A 25,491-nucleotide genomic window follows, 5' to 3' on the forward strand; every position below is an offset into this window, starting at 1 on the left:
AATGGAAAGGTGAGGAAATAATGTTCCATACTAAAGTAATTTCAGTACTGAGATTTCCTTTTTAACAATTGCTGCTGTTACTGCCATTGACTCACTTGCAAGCAATTGAATGGGGTTCAACATGTTGTGCACTCAGAGATGCTCTTCCGCACATCGCTTTTGTAATCAAGTCACTTTTTATTGTCATTTGGACTATAACTGCTGGTACAGTACACAGTAAAAATGAGACAACATTTTTCAGGACCATGGTGTATGACACAGTACAAAAACTAGACTGAGCTATGTAAAAAACACAGAAAAAAAAAACACTAGACTACAGACCTACCCAGGACTGCATAAAGTGCACAAAACAGTGCAGGCATTACAATAAATAATAAACAAAATGGCAGTAAGGAGTCAGTCCAGGCTCTGGGTATTGAGGAGTCTGATAGCTTGGAGGAAGAAACTGTTATAGTCTGGCCGTGAGAGCCCGAATGCTTTGGTGCCTTTTCCCAGACGGCAGGAGGGAGAAGAGTTTGTATGAGGGGTGCGTGGGGTCCTTCATAATGTTGTTTGCTTCATAATGCGTGTTTATTTGAGTTACCATCACCTTCCTGTCAGCTTGAACCAGTCTGGCCATTCTTCTCTGATCTTTCTCATTAGCAAGGCATTTTTGCTCACTGGATTTTTTTTTAAACCATTCTCTGTAAAATCTAGAGCCTGCTGTGTGTGCAAATCACAAGAGATCACACATTTCTGAGATACTCAAAGCACCCTGTCTGCCACCAACAATCATTCCAGTCAATGTTTCCAATTTAATGTCAGAACAAGTATACACTATGCATCCTGAAATCCTTACTCTTCACAGATGTCCATGAAACTGAGGGAAAAAAAACCCCAAAGAATGAATGACAGAAAAAAGTTAGAACCCAAAAGCTCCCCTCCCACCTTCCCAAAGTCACTTCGATCACATTTCTTCCCCATTCTGATGTTTGGTCTGAGCAACAATGGAACCTCTTGAACATGTCTGCATGCTCATATACATTGCTTTGCTGCTACGACTGACTGATTAGATATTTGCATTATCGAGCACGTGTACCTAATAAAGTGGCCACTATATGTATATTCAGCACTGTTACTTCTTTGCAGTGTTCTCTTGTTTAATACATCATTCTTGTCATACCCAAATGTTTTTCAATAACACTAATATAGGACTTTCATGTAATAGTTTAAATTTGAAAAAAAACGCACTTCTTGAAATAACAGTAACACTTCAATGACTACAAGAAAAAGAAACTTGTTATCAATAAAATACACACGACATGACTGCTCTAATCAAATGTAATGGAATTCGAGAGTGTTGTCAGAGATAAATGTTATTGAAAACAGACAGTATTCATTCATACAATTCCTTACACTAGTTAACAAAAGAACAGGTAATTATTAAATACATCCTTACTTTCTACAGTTACCCTGGATTTTGTTTTTCTATTTTATTATTCAGAATGAGATTTAAAGTGGCTTTTCTATTTCTGTGGTTTTATGACAAAAAAATCTTTAACAAACATCAGCAATGTTATATTAATGCTCAATATAGAATCATTAACAAAAATTCAACGAATTTTCAACAAAGAGTCAACAGAAGTTGGCTTTTGATGTATCAAAAGGGACTTCTAAATATTTGAAGAACCTTTTCTTGTTTTCAGTGGAAGTGGGTAATATAATAGAGAGGCAATAGGTAGTGGTGATGATGGAAAGGATACAGAATTACAAACTCAACTTGGACAGATAATCACAGAAGGATGTTTGGCAGCTGTGGCAGGACTTGAATGCCATCTACAACTACAAAGCAACACCAAGTAACATAAATGACAACAAAGTTTCTCGTCCAAATGTATTCAATGCCTCTTACCTTTGATTTGATCAATGGAACATCGAGGCACCTATACAAACTCCCACAGCTCCCCGACGACCCTGTGATTTCTGTCTCTGGGGACAATGTTAGGACATCCTTCTGGAGGGTAAACCCATGGAAACTACCTGGCCCAGATGGTCTACCTGGACAAGTACTTAAAGATCTGTGCTAATCAAACTGGTTGGAGTTTTTACTGACATGTTCAACCTGTTGTCACAACAGTCTGAGGTACATATCTGCTTCAAGCAGGCTTCAATCATACTGGTGCCCAGGCTTTGGAACATATTGAAAATGAAGTTACCTACATCAGGATACTCTTGACTGACTACAGTTCAGCATTCAACACCATTATTCTATTGAAACCAAGAACTTGGCACTGATACCTCCCTGTGCAATTGGATACTTGATTTCCTCAGTGAAGACTCAGTTAGCACAGATTGGCAACAGGATCTTCTTCACAATCACCATCAGCACATGTGCACTTCAGAGCAGTGTGCGCTACTTGCTTTATACCCATTACTGTGTGGCTAATTAACACCCAAATGCCATATTTAAGTTTGCTGATGGCACCACTATGTTGGCCAAATCACAGGTGGCGTCGAATCAGCATATAGGAGGGAGATTGAAAACCTAATTGAAAGTGTCACAACAACAACCCCTCAACTCAATAACAACAATACCAAAGAGGTGATTATTAACTACAGGGGAAAGAGGCTAGAGGTCCTTGAGTCAGTCCTCATTAGGTCGTTGGAGGTGGAGAGGGTCGGTAACTTTAAAATCCTTAGCATTGCAATATTAGAGATCTGTCCTGTGACCAGCAGGTAAGTGCTGTCACTAAGATAGTTTCTCTGCTACTTACTACGATGCACAGTAGAGAATATCCTGACTGGTTGCATCATGGCCTAGTATGTAAACACTAATGCCCAGGAACAGAAAAATCTACAAAAAGTGGAGGATACAGTCCAGTCCTCCCCACCACCTAACATTTTTACAAGGAGCACCGCCACAAGTTAGTAGCATCTATCATCAAGGACCCCCCCCCACCCCACCATCATCCAGACCACGCTCTCTTATCGCTACCAGCATTGGGCAGGAAGTACAGGTCCCATACCACCAGGTTCACAAAGTTATTATCTTTCAACCACCACGCTATCTTTCAAGGACTCTACAACTCATCTTCTCAGTATTATTTTTAAGTTTTTTTTGATAATTTGCAAATACAAAGGAAATAAATAATACTGATAACATTCATATTAGGTCTTTGTATGCACATTGGTTGACTGTCAGTCTTTGTTGATATATATAGTTTTTCATAAATTCTATTGTTTTTTATTTTCTTGTGAATGTCTGCAAGAAAATGAACCTGAGTGTAGTATATGGTGGCATATACGTTCTTAACTAAATTTTAAAATGTTCAGTAACCTTTCCAAATATAATCTACAAGGTGTTGTTAGTTCATTAAATTCTTAATGATGGTTTAAAACACTTTAGATCTTCTGAGTGCTTTTTGCATTTTAAAATTTTTTGTTCAAGAGTTTGAATGGTTATGAAAGTGAAAGATTCAGGGTGATTTTAAGACTGATTACACTGGTCAAGTCAGAAATACAGCTCTTAAAAGACAGAAAATATTTAAGTATTAGGGGAAAGTCACAATAATAACTACGGACCCATATTCAGAACCAAATCTGATTACTAATTTGTGATTGTTACAAGATATTGCTAAGATTATTTCCTACAGTCACTAGAGGGCATAGTTATATAATTTTTTTTATTCTGTCCTTGATACAAGAATAGATGTTAAAGATGCTGTATTTTGCAGCTTGGGCTGAGTTCATAATCTTTAAGTGCATTTCTTCCAATTATGTGAATCTTGAAAGAGTTGTTCAACTTCAGTAGAAATTAATGTGTTTACTGAAAGCATTGATTAATATTCAGGGATTTAATATTACAATTACATACAGTTATAAAAATATGCAGCTGCAAAATAAAAATACTACTTTCAACGCTAGATCTAACAGGAAGGGGGTTATATTAGTCAAAGTAAGTAGTGTTTTATAAGGAGCAATAATCTGTAAGCAATTGAAGAAAATTGAGACAATATGTATCTGGGAATGATGGCTCTGCAAATCTGAATGCTTTACTGCTTTGGATTGATTGTGAAAAACTGCCATAGAATTTCACAACACTGAAGGGGGCCACTAGGTTCAGGGTGTCGGTCAGCACATCTTTTCCCAGAATTATTGTCGTGCTCCTTCTTCATACTTCATCTTCTATTAACTTAAACAGTTGTCCTCTTTTTCCACAAAGATAAAATGGCTTCAAGATTTACTTTTCCGGGAAAACATTCCATAACTTTACTCGAAGATATTTGCATTATTTGCAAATATGCATTATTCTAATTCTCTTAATGTTTAAAAATCTATCAGTCTCAGCTTTGAATAAAAATGTGCTTGTACCTTGTTGAGGTAGAGGATTCTGCTTAAAGGTATTTTGTCTGAAACCATGATATAGGAGTAGAATTTGTCCATTTGGCCCATCAAAACTGCTTCACTGTTCCATCATGGATGATTTATTATTCCTCTCAATCCCATTCTTCTGTCTTCTCCCTGTAACCTTCGAGACCCAGATTAATCAAGAACATGTTATCTTCTGCTTTAAATATATTCAGTGACTTGGCCTCCACAGCTGTCTGCAGAAATGAATTTCACAGATTCCCCCACCCTCTGGTTAAAGAAATTCTTCGTTATCTCTGTTCTAAATGGACATCCCTCAGAATAGAGGCTGTGTCCTCTGGTCCTAGACTCCTCTACTGTTAGAAATATCCTTTCCACATCTACTCTATCTTGGCCTTTCAAAATTCAACAGGTTTAAATAAGATTCCTTCTCATTCTTCTAAACTTCAGTGAGTATAGGCCCAGAGCCATCAAATACTCCTCATATGTTAGTCCTGGAATCCTTTTTGTGAACCTCCTCTGGACCCTCTCTAATGTCAGCACATCCCTACTTAGATAAGAGGCCCATAACTGTTCACAATACTCCAAGTGTGGTCCGACCAATGCCTTATAAAGCCTCAGTATTACATCGTGCTTCTATATTCTGGTCCTCTCAAAATTAGCGCTAACATTACATTAGCCTTCTTTACCACTGACCCAACCTGCAAGTTAACCTTTAGAGAATACGGCACAAGGACTCCCAAGTCCCTTTACACCTCTAATTTTTGAATTTTCTCCTTGTTTAGCCTTTATTCCTTCTACTAAAGTGCATGATCGTACCACTTCCCTACACTATATTCCATCTGCCATTCTCCAATTTTTTCTAAGTTCTTCTTCAGACTCCCTGCTTCCTTAGCATCACCTCCTCTTCCACCCATCTTCATATCATCTGCAAACATGGCCACAAAGCCATCAATTCTATCACCCAAATCATTGACATTTAACATGAAAAGAATCAGTCCCAACACCGATCCCTGCAGAACACCACTAGTCACCAGCAGCCAACTGGAAAAGACCCCCTTTATTCTCACTCTTTGCCTCCTGTCAGTCTGCCAATCTTCTATCCATGATAGTATCTTTCCTGTAATACCATGGACTCTTATCTAGTTAAGCAGTCTCATGTGTGCTACCTTGTCAAAGGCCTACTGAAAGTCCAAGTAAACAATATCCACTGACTGGCTTTTTCTCTATCCTGACTGTTATTTTCTCAAAGAATTCCATCAATGTAAATAACTAATTCCTGATCCTGAAACTACACTGGATAATTTTAGATGCACCAACTAAAAGAAACAGTATCCTCTTCACCTGCTTTGTCAATCCTTCGCATAAGACTTTAGATGTCAACACAAGCACTGGAATGAGCTCAAAGCCTCTATATAACTTCACCTGATCAATGCAGCAATAAACAATCTTCTGAAAGAGCTCAGCAGATCAAACAGCATCTGTGGGGGGCTGGAGTGTGGGGAGGAATCTTTGAGGGTGACATTTCCTTCTCCTCCCCCACAGATGCTGCTCAACCCACTGAATTCCTCCAGCAGGTTGTTTTTAGCTTCATATTCCAACATCCACAGTTTCATTTTTTTTTGATTAGTAACACAATTTGCCTCAGTGTACATAGATCTATATCATATAATGATACACATATACGTTAGCATATAATAAACACACAGTAATTGTTTGCTCTTATTATCAATCCCAAACTCTACACTTAAAGATTACAAAAAAAAAGAATTGGGAACTACTATAGGCATTGTTATGTACAGTATCTGGATGGATTGGAAACACAATGAGGTAGCTTTTAAGAGTTTAAGGCCCTATGTGACCAAGGTAGGACTTCAGGGTGGAAGGGCTACTCTCTACATTTGATCATCTTGGTAAGTAGTTGCAGCATTCACTAGGAACAGCCAGTGCAGATCAATAAGGAGCCAATTACTACCTATAAATGCTACTTACCTGGGAGGGTCCATGCCATTCTCAGCCTAACACTACCTACAGTGGGTGTAAGTAAGCTGTTGTGTTAGTTTAGGCCTGCTACATCAATAGAAAGTAGAAAGATAGTGACAGTCGCTGCTGGAAAATGCTGTTCTGAAGACCTAATGAGATATTTTATCAGGGAAACTTTCTTAGGACTGCAGCTAAAAAGAGTAAGGGATTGGTGGATACGACCCTTGTTAGGGTCTCTTTCTGTCCACAGGAGGAATAGGAGCACAACATGGTGCCAGACTGAAAAGCATGAAATGTCGCAGGAAGCAGAAACTGGAAGATGAAATGGAGTCCTGTCCCTCCTATATCATGAGCTTCAAAGTGGCTGATCCTATACATTCTTGTAGCTGAGCCATCTTAAAAACTGATTAGACCAGGGGTCGGCAACCTTTACCACTGAAAGAGCCATATGGACCCATTTCCCACAGAAAAGAAAACACTGGGAGCCACAAAACCCGTTTGACATTTAAAATGAAATAACACTGCATACGTTTTTTTTTTGCCTTTATGCTATGTATAAACAAACTATAATGTGTTGCATTTATGAAATTGATGAACTCCTGCAGAGAAAACAAAATTACATTTCTGCATGCAACAACAACATTTTGAACTCCAAAAAAAAAGACATTGGGTTGAAGGTTACTCCATAGTTAGCCTACCTTCAATCGAAAAATTAAAAGAAATCGCGCATTGGCGGGTGTCGGGCATTGGCAGTGGTGACGTATATTAATAGCGATAAAAAACACGTAGCGGTGTGCTACACGCAGCGCTAAAATAACGACACTGCAGTCAAAGATAACTTTATTTGAATTAAACAGCCTTGCTTTAAAGCCTCCCTCAACCCGCCCCCCCATGGGCGCGGATGTTCCAAAAGACACGTACTCACAAACCCCCGTAGGCTATCTCCCTTAGCCAGAATGGTGGCTAATTGTGAGCCAGTTCGGATGTGCCAGGAAATGGGGTCGCCACAACGTTTTATTTCGATTGTACAAGATCACCATAATCTTCAAATTTCGAATTACATTTCAAAAACTAACAAACCACGGGGAGCCGCAGCACAGAGATGAAAGAGTCGCATGCAGCTCCGGAGCCACGGGTTGCCGACCCCTGGATTAGACAGTACACAACACAACTCCAGTGATAGTATGTGGAACCCACATACTCTGTCCAATCAACATTGGTTCTAATAAGCACTTCAGTGTTGAAATCTGTGTTAACGCATCCAGGAGAATTGAAATTGTCATCATCAGCTTTTAGAGTCAAAAGGGCACACTAAAACCAGCCTTTGGAACGAGTTTGTCTGGTTAATGACAGATTTAGTGTCTGGTCTGTCTCAATGCAGAATTCCATGGCATTTCACTGTATGTTGTGTTCCTGTTTCTCCTGCATGCAAAAACAGACCAGAACTCAGATTGTTCTCTCCAACAAAAATGCATTTACTTGTTTCAGGTGAAGTCTCAAATCCATCAGATTCCTATCTGATGATGGAAACAAACAGATAATTTTAAAATTAAACTAAATAACTATATCTGTCTACAGTATAGAATATGTATTAAAATATGATTTGGATCTCTGGCTTGCAAATACTTGCATTTCAGAATGGGAACACAATTGATTGTACTGCCAACAGAAGATTTAAAATTGGAATAGACATATCATTCTCTATAAAAGAATGTAGAGGATCAATATGGGCCAAAGGGCCTGTATTGTGCTGTAGGTTTTCTATGTTTCTATATCATTTTTTGTCAAGGGACAATGGGTATATTTGGCTTTTAGTCAGTTTGTAAAATTCTCTTCATTCCTTTTACTACCCAGTGACAGTTTGTGGGCAGAACTTTAATTTACCTTCTCCACAAGCCTGATTCGTTCAATTAAGATGAAAAGGTAAGTTTACCTATTCAGGCTTTGTGTTTCTCTACACAGATACTATTTAAGTGCCCCATCTGTCTGTGAGCATAATAACCCAACAATCAATTAGATTCTCTTAATTTTATTTCATTTAGTGCATCAAAGCTCATTATGTGCTATATATTGGGTAAAATTAAACAGATGCTGCCATTAAATTATCACTCCAGCAGCAACTACAGATCAGCTCTTGATGCCATTTTCTGCAGTGACACTATTCATACCAGAATCTAGAAATTCATTTAGTCTTTTTCTAAAAGTGATGCAGCATACTACAACATCTTTATGTCAACTGTTAAGCGCAGTCTAACAGTATGCATAATCACTGCAATCTAATCTGGTTTGTAAACTGGCAATACTGTTACATCTTTATTTCAGTAGATTTTAAAAGTGTTAACCAAATTGCAAAACATTTACAAACCTTAGCATAGTTCTGATTAATACTGCTACCAAGTATGTCAATAAATGTTTTGGTTTAACATTCTTGGCAGTGGACCTAATAATATGCAAATATGGTTCTTGTAGGGTAATCACAGACAAATGAACTTTATTAACTGATGATTCTTGCACCGCTTTACGAAATGCATTTCAGTAGGAAAGGAAAATGGATAACTTGCTTTCATAGGGTAACATGTGGTTAATCTGATTCAACCTTGAAGGGATTCTGAGTAACATTCTCTGCATTAATAGATACGCTGAAGTGGAGTGTATTTGAAGATGGGAAACACAGGAATGCCAATACAGAGTAATCCAGTTCAGTGGGACAACATTAGGACCAGCACCTTTTGGCCCAATTAAGCAACTGCCCCAATTATCCAAAGTTTCATGGAACTAGTTTAAAAGGTGTAAAAAAGACAACCTACAGTTTAACTGGGTAATAAATTATGTATGAACTGGATTTCCCTTTTCCTTTTCATGGTCAGAGTCTGTGATCTACAGCTGTGCACTAACTACATTCTGCGCGGGTGGTGGGGGCTGTTGTGCTTCGGAACTCGCTGAGAGGCCTGGTGTTTTGGAATCCCCTACAGTGGCTTGGAAGATGCGTGCCTTTGAGGTGCGGCCCTGTGGATGATACGATGCCCTGCCGATGTCGCTGACTGAGGTGGAAACATCAAGACGGTGGGCACAACTGTCGGGAGGCCTCTGCACTCTCTCTCTCTCTCTCTCTCTCTCTTGATGGCGAGTGCCTACTGATTCTTGAGTCAGGGTTCACAGTCAAGCGACGTGGCAGATTGCAACGTTGGAACAGCGAGCTGCTGGTTTCCCTTCTCGCTGCTGCAGGAGCAATATCTCTCTCTCCTTCACTAGTGAGAGCTCATTGAGTATTGGGACGGACAGTGGTTTCTGATGGACTCTAGATCATGGTCTCTAGGAGTTTGCTTATCTCTTGCATGGTTGGTGTTGGGTGTCTGATGCCTTTGCTGGAGCAAGTCAAAGGAGGGGAGGGAAGGCTTTGGGGTTCCAACATTTGTCTGTCATTCATTCTTTGAGGATTTTTCTGTTTCGTGGATGTCTGAAAAGAGTAAGGATTTCAGATTGCATATGGTATACATTTTCTGATATGAAATTGAGCCATTGAAATTATGTATTTAAGTGAAATACAGCACAAAATAGAGCACTATCCATATTACTACGGTGCGACACTGTGTATTACAATGGTTACCGACCGAGGAATTCATTGAGTGTTTACTGGCATAGTACTCAATAGGTAAACTATCCATTCTTAGTCCCTCAAAGCATCAAGATTTAACACTTTTCCTAAAAACCAACAGCTTCTTTTTTTAAAAATCAGTTCCTGATATATTTGAACAACGTAACACAGTTACGCTATCCTTTGCTTTCTTTGAACCTGATGGTGTTTGCTTGTTTGTAGCAAAGGGAACCTTCCAGTATGGAAGGATAAAAGAGAAGTTTGTTTCATCAGGATTGTAGATATCATCAGCACAAAATTTTTGCATCAAGTCGGGGAGTTCTGTAGATTTCCATGTTTCTGCACTTACAGCATCAGCACTACCTTTCTTGCTGTGTGCTTTCTCGAATTTAATCAGTGCCTGCATTTCCACGGAGAAAATCAACCATCAGTTGCTTTAAAATCTTTGCGACCCAGCTTGTTAGTTAGCTCCCCTGACTTGTTTTTTTAACGTTGGTCTACAATCACGCACATTCATCCGATTATGATGGAAAACTATTGTTTGAGGGCCTCTTCAACATCTGGATCCTTACCTTCACACTTTTGTTTTTGGGAATTTTCCCTTGCATAATGCCTATTCTTCTTGCAGTTTACCTTGCTGATGTATCTAACGTGCAATTGCAGATTTCAGCACTCCAGATATCTCTGCCAGCTGATGATGAGTGTTGTTAGGCAGTTGGCTTTTAATTTCGTCAGGTAGGGTAATTTTTTTGGCCAGTGTCAACCCTTTTCATGACAAGGGTCTCAATATTTTTTTATAGTTCAAAATAAAAAAAACTATTAAAAAATCTGCTTTTTGAATCCGTCGGCCAAATGGATAACATAACGCAACCACATACAGCTCTCACAACTGTTTGCTCTAAGTTTGTGCATGTGACTGACCTGTCTCCTGCCCCAATTAAGCGGCACAGTGTCCCAAATAATCTATGAGTATCCAGGCTATTTTCCTGATTTGCTCTTGCTCTTTAAGAGTTGCCCAAAATAAGCAGCTACCCTGATTAACTGATGGCCTGATTAATTGAAATCTACTGTATAGCAAAATCGGTGAAGCAACTTCCAGAAACCACCAGAATAACTACAATACCTGTGCTCTTCAGGCATAACCAGGAGTAACTTTAAATAAGTACAGATATTGATCAATTTTCCAGTGTCTCAAAACTTTCCTGAAGTGAGAAAGGAAGGAGGTTCTCCTGCTGAATTTAATGGATGGCATTCATTGATTTTTGCTCATCTTTGTTTCTGACCTGGTGGCTGGCCAGACTGGGAGGATGCCTGGAGGTCAGATAAATATACAAATATACGAAGCCATAAATATTGGTGCTTGGTGAATGGGGAAGACTTCTGATTGCAGGGAAAAGAGAAGGCAAAGCTAACATAAAGCCTTGGATTACCATGGGTAGTTTTAGGAAAAAAAGTGCAATTTTGATTGAGAGCCTAGAGATGATTATGAAGAAAAGTGGGAAACACTCCCACTTCTTCTGGTTCCCAAGCAGAGTTGGAAAGCCGCTTAACCCCTGCAGTTACCATCTCTCCTACACCTACATCAGTTTCTAATCCCTGGAAAATCCTAAACCTCAGTACTTAAATCTAAACCTAATGCACAATCTCCAATTAAAAACAATTCTAATTACTGATCTAAGGTATAGTGCAAGTACGATTACCATCAGGAAACATCATCTCATGATTAGAAATTCCACTGCCACTTTCTCTTGATCCCTGGAAGATAGGCATTAAACATAGCACTATATATCGTGTCCATGTAAGAAGAAAAACAAGGAAAAGATTCTAAAAGTAGAACTCGATTGGGGGATGCAAGGGGGGATTCCCCTTTATAGATGCAGCCTGACCTGCTGAGTTCCTCCAGCATTTTGAGTGTGTTGCTTTAGATTTCCTGTATCTGCAGAATTTCTTGTTGTTGAAAATGGTGAAATTCTTCAGCAATACTACTTCCACAATCTTTAGCATTTATTCCAAGTTATACCTCTAATAATAATCATGCAAGCTATTGATGAATATTTAAGTTATTGGCCAGGGAATTAAGATCATGTGTATCACATGACTGGCATCAAATAAATTTTGACAAACCTGTTGGCCTTTCAGTTTGTCCAATTAAATTTTGGAGAAGAGCCAAACTTTGCCTTGAATCTTTGAACTTGAAGATTATTAGCATCATTCCCATTAAAATGCCAGTTTTGTAATTCATGCCTTACAAACTAGATTTACAAGTATGCAAACCAAAGAAACTGTCAGAGCTTTCAATATAAAAATTTCATACACTTAGTCAGAACAGACTGGCCTATTCAATGAAGTTTCCGAAGTGCAGGTAACTGAGATCATCTACGCTAAAGAAGATTAGAAAAATAATGTCCAGATTAAGTACTTCAATCTTCTAATTTAAAACATTATCTATTTGTTGTACCTTGTTTTATAGATAAAGTAGAATGGCAAGAAAACAGGAACAACTGTTGGATAATTGTTTCCATGCCTACAATTTAACAAAAAAAAACCTCTACTCAAACTATATACAGTATGTGTAAGTGGAAATACAGAACATTATATTAGAACTTGGACTATATTAAACAATTCTGAAGAAGGGTCTTGGCCTGAAATGTCAGCTGTGTATTCTTTTCCATGGATGCTGCCTATCCTGCTGAGTTCCTCCACCATTTTGTGTGTTGCTCTCGATCTCCAGCATCTGCACACTTTCTTGTGTTTTAAATAGTTATTTTACCTTCAAAATATTTGAAATAAAGAACAGCAATTGTGTGTGAATTATTTATCAGAAACTAAGTAGAGATGAGGTGAGGTACCCAGATCTTCACAACAGTTTTACCAATCCTTTGTTAGAACTTTAATGGTTGAACCAGTCTTTGAGAGACCCAAATATCATTGGGCATGGTTGCAGGTCTCTGTTAGATATTAGTACAACACAATTTGTTCGATGGAATCATGGACTCACATGCAAATAAAACTACAGCTTTTCAGCATGCTCTAGTGAACTGCAGCAAAGAGTTGACAATTTGCCCACTATGAAAACCTTTATTTAACAACAAATTACACCAGCAAACTTCCTGACTTGCCATTTTCACATATAGCCTGGCAATGACTGAATGCTCATTACCAATGGGGCACAGCCAGATATAAAAAAAAATGTACTAGCAGAAAAACCCAAGGCTGAAAGAAACATGAGCTACTGGGCTCTCAAGCCTGTTGTAATATTCTGAAAAAAAAAATGTCAGGTCGTCTATTTCAACTCCACTTCCTCTTCCTGTTAATGTGCCTGGTTTCATAGCAGCTGATTTAACAGCTAGAAATTAAACCACTCCACTATCCAGTTAATGCTAATGCTTCTTCTGGAGAGTAAAAAGTAAGAAGACCGCCTTTTATGCTCTCGTATCACTGATCTGAAGGGCACCTGTCTTTGACATTTTGAATTGCCATTAAGAATATTTTTGCACCAGTCACAGCTTGCTCTGTTTGAGGAAACTTCATTCATCCTGTTACATGTTTGTACATCCTGATCACCTGTCAAGGAGGCTGCTCATCACTAATGCAAATACATGGGCAGCCTGACAATGAGGTGGCACAGAGCTGATGAGTCTACACTGCTACTTAATATGGTCTTGGCTGATCTTTTAAACTTGGTGTCACTTTCTGTTTCTAATCCTATATTTCACCTATCCAAACATTTATTGATTCTAGGTCTTGAGTCTTTCGAGTGGCGGAAGCTCCAAAGCCTCTAAGATAAATAGTTACAAAGATTCACGACCTTTTGGATGAGGCAATTTCCTCTTCCACCTCAATCCTTATGTGAAACCTTGTTTCAGAAGTGCTAGCTATGGGAAGCACCACTGCTGACTCTACTTTGTCAAGCCCTGTAGGGATTCTGTATGTTTCCACAAAATCAGCTCTCATTCTTTTAATCTCCCAATAGGTCTCACTTCATACATCAATCACCTCCATTTTGGAAAGCAATCTAACAAAACTTTTTTGCAGACTTTCTATTACCATTATATCCTTCCTTAGGTAGGGAGATAAGATCTATACGCTGCATAATTGCCGAGGCATCTTTACTCCTGAACTCAGATCCTCTTGCAATAAAGACCAACGTAGAAATGTTTGCTTTCCGAGTTATTTCTATACATGCAAGTCAATTTCCTACGATTTATACAGAGGAACACTACGGTACCTCTCAACACCAATATCTTTTGAAATGTTACCATTAAAAAAATCTCCTTCATCTTCCACATCTTCACCCGTCAGATGTTTAGATCTCCCTGGCAGGAACTACTGTTCTACACTACTTCTGCAAAGACACAAGAGATTGTAGTTGCTGGGATCTGGAGCAAAGATGAATTCAGTAGGTCAAGTAGCATCTATAGTGGGAAAGGAATTGTTGACATTTTGGCTTGAAACCCTGTTTCAGGACTGAGCGTGAAGATGTGAGCTAACTGGTATAAAGAAGAGAGTGGGAGTGGTAAGACAGGTGATTGGTGGATTGAGGAATGATGAAGAATGATGGCAGATCGAGCCTGGTAGGAGGGGGAAGGGTGAAATTGGGAGACAGAGACAGGTGAATGTTGGATAATAAAATAACCAACATTTTTCCATGAAGATCAACACAAAATGCTTAATTCCTCCGTCACTTCCTTATGTCTCAATATACAATAATTCTCCCTGCTTCAGATTGATGGGATTCAGATTAACTATACTGCTTTTTCCTTTATTCTATTTTAATTTGAAGCAGTAGAATACTCCCATATTCTAGCTTCTCATTCCTTACCAATGTTCCTGTCTGTCTTTGTTGAATTTTCACATCTTCCCTCTCCTTTTTGGCAATATTAAAAGCCTTTCTAATCAGACTCAATAGTATCTTTAATATTTCTTTTGCTGGTATTGCAGCATATTTTCCTGTTGGATTCACAAGGGATTGCAGCCATGTTTTAGTTCACTGAATGTCAGACTTTGATTTTTACTGTTATATCTTCTAATGCACTTTTCTAAAACCACAGCCCAGAGTCAAACAGCAGAGAAATAGGTCCTCCAGTCCACTGTATCTAAGTTCAAAGTCAAGTTTAATTGTTATTCAACTATACATGAATACCCATGAACATAGCCAAATGAAACAGCATTACTCTGGGGCCAACTTGTAAAACACAGTACCAGTCATACACAATACAAGCACATATAGCACGTATAAGATGGCAGTAAAATACAGTCACACAAAAAATCCATGCTGATCATCAGCTAATCCCATTTACCGGTACTAGGTCTGTAGTCTACCATACCTCGGCAATTGAAGAACTCATCCGGATACTTTTGTCTCAGATGTTGTGAGAGTATCTGCCTTGACCAACTTCTCATGCAGCATGTTCCAGAACGTAACTCCTTTCTGGTGAAAGTACATTTCCTCAAATCCCCTCTTACCTTCTTACTCTCCACCTTAGACCTATTCCGTCTGGTTTTAGATGTTTTCGTTCAGAGAAAAAGTTTTTCACTCTCCACCCTATGTTCCCTATAATGCTATAAAACTTTGTTAGACTACCTCCCCACCCCATCCAGTCTTCACCTCCAGAAGTCACAAAGCATTCATGCCCTTTCTGTAGTGTAGCAACGAGAAATGCACACAATATTTCAGCTGTGGACCAACCAAACTGTACCACGGCTTTCATGTTCTTTTATTCTATTCCCTGACGAATGAAGGCCTATATCTTGCACTCCTTCTTTACCGCTTTAGTCACCTGTGATGCCTCATTTAGGGATCTAGGGACTTGCAAACGAAAAGTTGCTCCTCAGCTCTTTACCATTTGTTAAAGTTACTTGCATCACTTTCAAAAACACAGAATACAAATACTTAATATTTTATGTGCATCAATTAAACTAGCAATACCATGCCTATACAGACAGCAGGTGCTATAATGTTAATCCTATACAAAATCTATAAAGACCGAATGAATGTAATTGCAGATTTCATTGAAAAAAATCTACTTTTTCAATTAGCAAAATTATGCTTTTTCATTAAGAGTTTGAGAAGGTATGTATTACCAAATGCATCACTAACTCCCACAAACCCCATCCTTTATCACGAGTGTGAAATTATCCCTTAATTTGGTTTGATCTGGCTGGTATCACATGGAAGAACCTAATGGCTGGATTCTTGTTGATAAGTGAGCCATCCAAAACAAGTCGTGGAGGTATAATTTGAAAATAAGATTCCTCTTGTCCAATTTCTAATGTTTATGACTCACCTGTGGATGAGAGTAGAGAAGGCCCGTGTGTTCATGGTTTACTATTGCTCTGTTGCCGGGTATATTCCTAGCCAGCACTGGAACTTTAAGGTCCATTGCCTATAGGTAACGAACCAGTTCAATAAAAAAGAAAAAAATATATTGTGTCATTCTCAATCAAATAAAAAGTATATTTTTTGTAATCATGTCAAATTAATCCCTAAATGATTACACATCAAAACAAGCTGTCTTCCTGGTGATCTGTGAATTTGTGATTATTATTGATTATTCAGCTCAACACAATAGTTAATTTGATTCTCCTCTATATTATAAAACCACGGGTAATGCTAGAGTATATCTCTGCTGACATTACAATTGAACAGTTAGAAAAGCAAACCATTTGAGTTATATGTGCAATTTAAAAAAAAAATTAAATTGTTCAGAAAGGATCTCAAATCTTGCAAATAACATACCTCTAGAATTGTAGCAGACATCCCTTCAGAGATGGAGCTGTTTACTACAGCAAAGGAATCCCTCATAGCAGCATGCAGCTCAGTCTGGGGTTTTTCTGAAACTAAATAGACCCCGTGAGCACTACAAAATAACAGAAAATTAATGATAATAAGTACTTTATTGAGCCTGAGTGGGAAATTATTTCATTACAGCAGCAACATTTAAAAACACACTACACAATAATAATAAATATAATATTAACAAATAGAGTACAGAATGTACATAACAATTTTCCAATGTGCAATAATCTGCAATACTGCACAATAGTAGTGTATGAAATAAAAAAAGACACTATTGTACTGCACTACCATGTGTGTTCTCCTGTCGTACAGAGATGAACTGTTGTATATGCTTATTGCATTTGGTAAGGAAGATTTTGTGTAATGGAAATTGAGTTAAGTACAGTCCTTATAAAATCAGATGCTTTGAGTGAACTTAAATATTATAAGTTAACAAAAGATTTTTAAAGTCAATTAAACTGAATTCCGTAGTTGATTTTTTTAAAACTTTGTAAGTTTTTGTCCCTTTTTACTTATTAAATTAAAAAATAAGAAATTGCACTCATTTTCAACAATCTGCATAAGATCTTGGTCTTATAAAATGAGGCACAGAATATCAAGGAACCAAGAACATTTATTGTCTGATCAAAACTAGAAAACTGTCTCCATTTTGGACAACACATTTTTTAAGAACATTGTGAAGGCATTAGAGTGTTAGACTGATCTTGGAGCAGGTTAAAAGGCTGGCTCAGTACCTTGGGAAAAAGGGCCTGTATTGTGCTGTAATGTCCAATGTTTCATAACTGGCGGGGGGAGGGGGGTGAGGGTAGGGGTATTTAGCTGCATGAATGGACGGAATTAGCTTAAGTTGTTCTTCTTGTAACAGGAGATATTGAGAAGGGATCTCAAAGAAGTATTTGAGATTATGAAAGGTCTGTGGTGAAACTGATAGAAACATTCTGTCGGCTTATGCTGCACTGAGATTCTGTGACTGAGCTTAGGTTGAACACGAGCAAGAACCGGAGTGAAGCTCTTTATATGCTGCTCCTCTGAATGACCTAGAAACTTGCTGTATCAGTGTGAATTTCGTCATTTCTCAGTTTAATATTCAGGGATGTCAGAATCAAAAGAATTGACAACACCAGCAGAGAGGTTTTAATCTTTTAGACACAGATGGAATCACATCAATTCCCTGAAGAAGCTATCACTAAGGTTGTGCACTGCTGAAACTCTCAAAACTCTTAACTCAACACATTCCCTCACAAAGTATCACTCTAAAATCAATAGGGATTATAGCAATATAGGCTCTTGGAGGAAAGAATACAAAATTCATGTTAAAAATAATAATAAGTAGTACTTCATAAAAGCATGGATTATTATATCAAACATCTCAAAAGAAAACTAACTTACCCCTTGACCTTAGCCTTCACCTGTTGTGCAAACACTGCATCAACCTAAGAAGCATGATGAATGATTATCAGATAAAAGTTATATTTTTGTTTAAAATATATCATAAGGGGATTTATTTTGTTCAAGTACTCAATACCCTTAGCAATTTTGAAATTATACATTTATCACACATTGTCTTTGTGATAGACAGCATTTTCCCCTCAATCAATGGCTATTCATCTCATAAGCTCTTTAGGAGTCAGCTGCACTATGAATTGGCTGCAGTATTTGCTTACAAAGCACTTCAACTTGTAAGCAATTTGCTGTTTGCTTAGTAAATCGGAATGGCAGGCACAAGTGCAAGCACTTCTTCTTTCAAAATATTTGCAAAAATAATCAAATGACATTAATTTCCTGCATCTCATGATAAAGATGACAATGAGTCGGTCTGGGCTTTGGTCTTGTGGGAAATGGCAGATTTTTTTTCACATTTTTCACAATTTAAGTAATCATAATTGTGAGAATACTACTTTGTGATAGCAACATAATGGAGCTCAGTAATGTCTACAACTACTGATAAGTACCAAAACCCTGGCTTATAGAAATACTCATTCTCCTTGGGAACTACATACGACTATAGGGGCCTGCAATTGACAAGGATGAAATTATTTCCTTTAAGAAGACAGACCTAGAACTTGAATGCATCCTGCCATTGCCATCCAGCTGGAAGGCTGTATTTGGGGGAGAGTTTATAGGCTAGTCTTCAAATTTCTATCAAGATCTGTACAACTTCCATCTACAGAGATTGCTGCATGTTCCAGTGTTCAGTTATTTTGGGTGCCTTCTCTGCAAAGTTTCCATAGTTTTCATGTATGGACAATAATCAGAGCACTGAAATGCAAGTAAGGTAGTGCCAGCTCATTCTACAATTACAGTTAACAAGTTGGAGCCTTTTAGAAGGTGTTGCTGGGAGTTCGGGGCCAACATGTTTCAACAAGGATAAAAGGCAAAAATGGCAAGGTTATGGAACCTTGGGTGACAAAGGATTTTGAAGGCTGATCAGGAAAATAAAGGAAACATACAGCAGGTTTAGAGGACTGGGACGGAAGAAGTCTTTTTGAGGAATACAATATGTAGTAAAGAACTTAAGAAGGAAATTAAGAGGGCAAAAGGGGCCATAAAATATCATTGATAAGAATGGTTGAGGAGAATCCCAGATATCCTAAGTACACTAGGAGCATGCCGGTAGTCAGAGAAAGCGTTGGTTCCCTTAGGGACTAAAGAAACAATATGTGGAGCCAATGATGTGGACAAGGTCCTGAAAAAATACTTCTCACCATTATTGAGGAGCACAACATTGAAAGTAGGGAGTTCAAGGAGGGTAATGTGGATAATCTGGAGCAAGCTTGTATTAAGAAGGGACAGGTGGTTAGATATCATAGGACACACAAAGAATGATAAATCCCAAGGACCAAATGAGATCTACCTCGGGTTTCTATAGGAAATAAGGGAGGAAATGGTTGGGGCCCTGGTTGCGATTCTTACATTATCGTTGGGTGAGCTTTCAAAAAGCTGTAGAATGAATAATGTTCATACTTTATTAAAAAAAGGACAGGAGGGATAAGCCAGGAAATCACAGTCATTCACTAGCACTGACGAAACTACTGGACAAAATCCTAAAGAATAGCATTTATGTACATTTGGAAATCCTACCTCACAAATTTAATTTTAGTTCAGGTTCCAACTACTATTGATGAGGTCAGGGCAATACATATTAGTCATACAAAGGTATCGAACAAGGTCCCACATGGTAGGCTGATCCAGAAGGTTAAAGCACATGGAATCCAAGGCAAGCTGGATAACTGGAACCAGAAGTATCTTGCAGCTAGGAAGCAAAGTTTAGTGGTGGAAGGACGCCTTTTCTGATTGGAATGTTTTTCGAACTGAAGGAAGTATTTCCTCACAGTTCCTCCTACAGGGGTACAATTGTTACCAAAATACTTATGAAGTGTGGCAAATATAAAATAAAGTTTTGTTAATGAGAAAGCAGAGCAAGAGTTGGCTTTCAGTTTGCTCTGCAATTCAATATAATCACGACTGGTCATTTATCTCAATACCATTGTGCTGGTGTCTTCCTTGAACTTATATTGCTTATTATGTCTGTGCATAAGAAAATGAGGCATAAAATACTTGTATACATATAAAATTAATTGCAGCTCAGAACACAAATCTGTAATGCAAGTGCATGCCTCCTGCATGGCAGAGAGCCAGAGAGACTTATTGGGAATATCAAAGTCATTAACAAAGAAAACACATTAGATTGTTTAGCAATCTGTTGAGACAGGACCATCTGGTGAAATGTAGCCCAACTCGCACATGTAAACCAAATTAACAAGGATATTTAGCTCTCAAAATTACCAATTCAAGGAAAGCTTTGCTCAAAAATTAACTCCTTATTGAGAAGTATTTCCTTGGTTATGTTTAGGCTGGTATTTCAACTGCCTAGCCTCTTCTTTCTGAAACATGGTCTATACATCCTTCCCTTACTCATTTTAACTTTCAATTATACCTTCTTCTCAACTCTCATCATGCCTCAAGCATCATGAAAGCCAGGAACTCATGCCCAGTCTAAATGTAGGAAAGCATGGTAGAGTTAAGCATGGAACAAAATATTTTGTATTTTCATAAGCCAACCTAACAAGAGATTGTAATACGTAATTGTAATATATACAGCAGTTAGGATATAGCACTTTATAATTGTGTGGTTTCCTGCCAATGGTGTAGATGATTAATACATACAGTGTTAAAGTATCATTTCTGTATACAAAAAGTTTGAAGCATTCAAACTCAAGAACGATCCACAAAAGCAATCTACTGTGGATCTGTAAATCTAAAATAAATAAAATGCTGGAAATATTCGGTATATCAGGAAGTATCTCTGAGGTAAGAGAGTTAGTATTTCCGGTTCATTACTTTCAACTAATTATCAACTTAAAATTTTGAGCTAGGCATGGGCTGAATTCCGGTTGTTCTACTGGAACTTGTTTGCCTGTGGGACTTCTGCCACATGCTGTCAAAAGTAGAACCTGACTTCCTGACAGGTTCAATGGCAATTCATCAGCTAGTTCTAGTGATAGAGGTCACCCTTGCTGGATTCAAAGAAAATTTATTATGAAAGTACATATATGTGCCTCTAAGATTCATTTTCTTGTGGGCATACACAGTAAATCCAAGAAACATAACAGAATCTACGAAAAGCCTCTCCCAACTGGACGGGCAAACAACCTGCATGCAAAAGACAACAAACTGTTCAAATAAAAAAGAAAAGTAATAATAAAAAATAAATAAGCAATAAATATTGACAACAAGATGAAGAGTCCTTGAAAGTGAGTCCATATATTGAAGGGACAGTTCCGTGATGGGGCAAGGGAACTTGAGTCAATTCAAGTTGAATAGCCTGATGGTTCAGGGTTAATAACTGTTATTGAAACTGGTGGTGTGGGTCCTGAGGCTCCTGAACCTTCTTTCTGATGGCAGAAGTGAGAAGAGAGCATGACCTGGGTGCTGGGGGTTCTTGTTGATAGATGCTGCTTTCCTGCCTCTGCACGTTGTACAGATGTGCTCAATGGTGGGGAGCACTTTGCCCATGATTGACTGGACTGATACCACTACTTTTTGTAGGATTTTCTGTTCAAGGGCATTGGTGTTTTCATACCAGGCTGCGTTGCAATCGGTTGATATTCTCTCCACCACACATCTATACAGGAGAAGTTGGTCAAAGTTTTAGATGTCATGCTGAAACTTTGCAAACTCATAAGGAAGTAGAGGCACTGCTGTGCTTTCTTCGTAATTGCACTTATGTGCTGGGCCCAGGACAAACACTGTGAAATGATAACATTGAGGAATTTAACATGGCTGACCCTCTCCATCTCCGATCCCCAATAAGAACTGGTCATGAACCACCAGTTTCCTCTCCTGAAGTCAACAATCAGTTCTTTGGTCTTACTGACATTCAGTGAGAGGTTGTCGTGGCACCACAGCCAGATTTCTCATGGCATTAATATATTACAGATCTAATCCCTACTGAATTTAATGCAGGTTTTAGGATTACAAGTTTGAAAGTAATGGGAAGGTCTAGTACAGAAAAAACAGATGAGATTGCAGCTTCTGGGATCTAGCACATAATATGAATTGCTGGAGGAAGTCAACAGATCTAGCAGCATCTAGAGAGGGGTAGTTAGTTTTACTCAAAACTGAAAACGTAGAGGAAATATGAGCCAGTATAAAGGGATGAGGGGAGGAGAGAGGCAGGAGCTGGCAGACACAAGGTGAAACCAGATGGTAGGTGGCAAGTGGAGACAGCAAAGGGTTGCAGATTCTGGAATCTGATAACAGGCAGATGAAAACAGGTGGAGAGGAAAAAGTAACTGGGTAATGGAGATCTGGGACAATGCGTTCAGAAAGAAGTGGGGTTGAGACAATTTATTGGATCAGAGAGAAAGGAACATTATCTAAACTATCTGAAATGGGAAAATTCAATGTTCACATCATTGGGCTGGAGATTATCCAGGTGGAACATGAAGTACTGTTCTATTACCTTGTGTTTGGTCTCACCCTGACAATAAAGAACGGTGAGTATAAGCAAGTCAGTGTGGCACTGGGAAGCGGAGCTGAAATGGCATGCAACTGGGAGCTTGCTTTGAATTTTTTAAACAAACATTTAATTTTAATAGGTTTGAAATGTCACAACGTCACAGATATGCAAAATCACTGAAAGATCGCTTATTATTTTTACAGCCATTAAACCAGAACTGGGACTTGAACAATTGTCAGATCTTTCATGGCAGGTTTGGATGGTACCAAATTGATCAATTGCCAGGAGTTCTGCCATTGCAGTGGTCACTTCCCAGGAGTAAGGGAAGCTTTAAGGCAAATGAAAATCGGTATTCTATACTTGGTCCAGATTAGTGTAGTTCAGCAAAATATGGTTTCTTTCTGCTATGGTCCAATGTCCACTCCTGACAGATTCCTCCTACTTTAATGCTTTCACCTCCCAGCTTGTTACTTCACCCTCCCTTCCCAATCCAACCACCTTTTTCCTCAGTTGGTCTCACACTTCACCTGCCAGTTTGTACTTCTCCCTCCCCCCCCCACTTCTTATTCTGAAATTTCCCCCCATTTGTTTCCAGTCCTGATGGAGGGTGTCCAGCTGGAATGTTGACTGTTTATTCGCCTCCATAGATATTGCCTGACTTGTTGAGTTCCTCCAGCATTTTGTATATGTTGCTCAAGATTTCCAGCATCTGGAGAATCTCTTGTTTAAAATATGGTTCGTTATCTGGTCTCCCTTTTCACAAATGCCACCTGACCAACTAATTACTTCCGGCATTTTGTAGTTTTAATATCTAAGAGCAATTACTTACCTCGGGTCCAATAATAATCAAATGAACACATGGTTCCCTTTCATGCCAAGCTAGAAAACAAGATACAGAATATTTTATTTACCTGAAATGCAACAATGAACATCAATAATATAATAATTTCAGTTTAACAGGGATGATTTACTACAGATCTTTCCTCATATTTGAAAGATATTGAATTCATATCAGTGGAAAGCAACTTCATTTGATATTGGAAGTAAACCTTAATAATAACTCCAAAACTGCTATCAACTGTAGAATCATAGATAATAAATACAATTGCAATAGTTTTTTACTGGGTGTCTCTGAAGAAGCGGGTCATTGTCCCGCGCTAACAGCCACTGGACTTCACGGTGAGAAACCCACCTTTCTCAGGCTCTGTATGTCCAGGATGTATACAACTCTGGTCCCACCAAACCTGTCAGCTTGGGATGTCTCACCCACCCAAACCCTGATTTGTGTGAATGCTGTGTGATTTACTGCCCCCGGCAAGAAATAAAAGGTCGTACACTGCAATATCTTAACCAGAGTTATTTAAAAAAAACAAAAAGGGCCCATTATAATTAAACAGTCAAACGTGCACATAAGTTGGAACTCATCTTGAAGTTGTCTATAACTCACGCACTAGACATTTGTTTTGTGTGAAAGCACCCACCCCTTCTGAATGTTGCTCGAAATCTATCTCAAACAAATGGGCTCTCCCATAGGCCTTGAAGCCATTCACCTGCACAAAGCACCTTGTGTAACAGGGACGGCATCCTCAGCTGTCTTCCCTCCTGGTTACTCCCACCTCCTACCAAAAAGACCTTGACCCACACAAGTATCCCTCACAAAACTTCTCCACCCAGTGTCCTCTAAAACCTTTTCCCAATTCCACCATCCTGATGGGCTGACACCACATTCCTAACTTGAACAACAAAGCCCCTTATCTCAGCTCAAACCCAAACAGGCTGAGAACAGAATCAACAGTTCCTACAGAACTGCTAAGTTAAAATACATACAGCATAGCAGAAAAACAATCTTAACCAGGGCATCACACAATCTTCTGTGGTTGAGTACAAGCAATTTAAACAGCAATTACACTACATAGAATACAGTTTGTGAACTGGAAACATCTAAAGAAATGATGGAGGTTGATAGGAAAATTAAGATGGGTTTAGACAGATACTTGAACGATTTGAAAGATATTAATTCTTGAGGTTGACTAGAAAGATTGGCAAGTCACATAACAAATATTGTTTTTTTGAAGATGTAGTGTTTTTAAGCCAGTGTTATTAGTCAACTGAGCATCAGCAGGATAGAATGTTTTCTATCTACTAATGTTCAATTAATTAAAACAAAAGGCTGCACTGACAAATCTTTGTTACTTCAGATATCCAAGTTCTTTTTTTCCATTCATATGATCAAAAAGCTTCTACCAGTGAATCTAATAGAGAACCAAATTTATGAGAAATCTTCCCATATTTAAAATTAGAAAAATTGAAGAGACTCACTATTAAATGTAATAAGGAATTCAGGTGAATTTTTTTTTAAATCCAGTGAGAATGGTTTAAATGTGAAACTCATTACTAGATGGAGTATTAGTAGTACGGATGGATAATTGGAAGTTCGAAGTAAAACAAAATAAAGAAAGATAAATCAATGAAGGACAAATATCAGAAGAGATCTATTACACCAATTGGCCTATTCAATTTTATGATTTATTAAGTGCTATAGCATCTACAACATTGTAGTATAAATTTAAACTGTTGGCTAATAAAATGCTTCTAAGCCATTAATTGCATACCTTATATGTTCTTCACAGAAGGAAAGTCTAGTTTGAAAAGACAGAATATTTCATCACTGGTATATTACTGATGAAATATGGTTAATGCTTTGTCAGTAAACTTTTTTATTCTAGTATTTAGTTAATTTAAAAAAAACCTCACCCTGCAATATATGCCAATAAAATCTGTAGGAGACATCAGTAAGTTGCAGGA

The 25,491-nt window shown here is 38.3% G+C and overlaps 1 protein-coding gene across 3 annotated transcripts in view; it reads right to left on the reverse strand.

Annotated features, from left to right (window-relative positions):
• glt1d1 (glycosyltransferase 1 domain containing 1) overlaps positions 1 to 25,491 on the reverse strand; it is a 72,138-nt gene that overhangs the window by 5,882 nt on the left and 40,765 nt on the right. The window contains exons 8-12 of one of the 3 annotated variants that reach the window (XR_009515438.1): positions 23,516 to 23,565; positions 18,114 to 18,157; positions 16,665 to 16,785; positions 16,213 to 16,311; positions 4,351 to 4,507 (exon numbers count right to left, since the gene is read on the reverse strand). Coding sequence is in view for 2 of the 3 variants with exons in the window: in XM_059988231.1 (XP_059844214.1) it covers positions 7,726 to 7,752; positions 16,213 to 16,311; positions 16,665 to 16,785; positions 18,114 to 18,157; positions 23,516 to 23,565 (341 nt within the window). In the remaining variant the exon portion in view is untranslated. The other 2 variants (XM_059988231.1, XM_059988230.1) reach the window with 2 other exon arrangements.

This window comes from Hypanus sabinus, chromosome 13 (assembly GCF_030144855.1).
Source record: "Hypanus sabinus isolate sHypSab1 chromosome 13, sHypSab1.hap1, whole genome shotgun sequence".
NCBI lineage: Eukaryota > Metazoa > Chordata > Chondrichthyes > Myliobatiformes > Dasyatidae > Hypanus > Hypanus sabinus.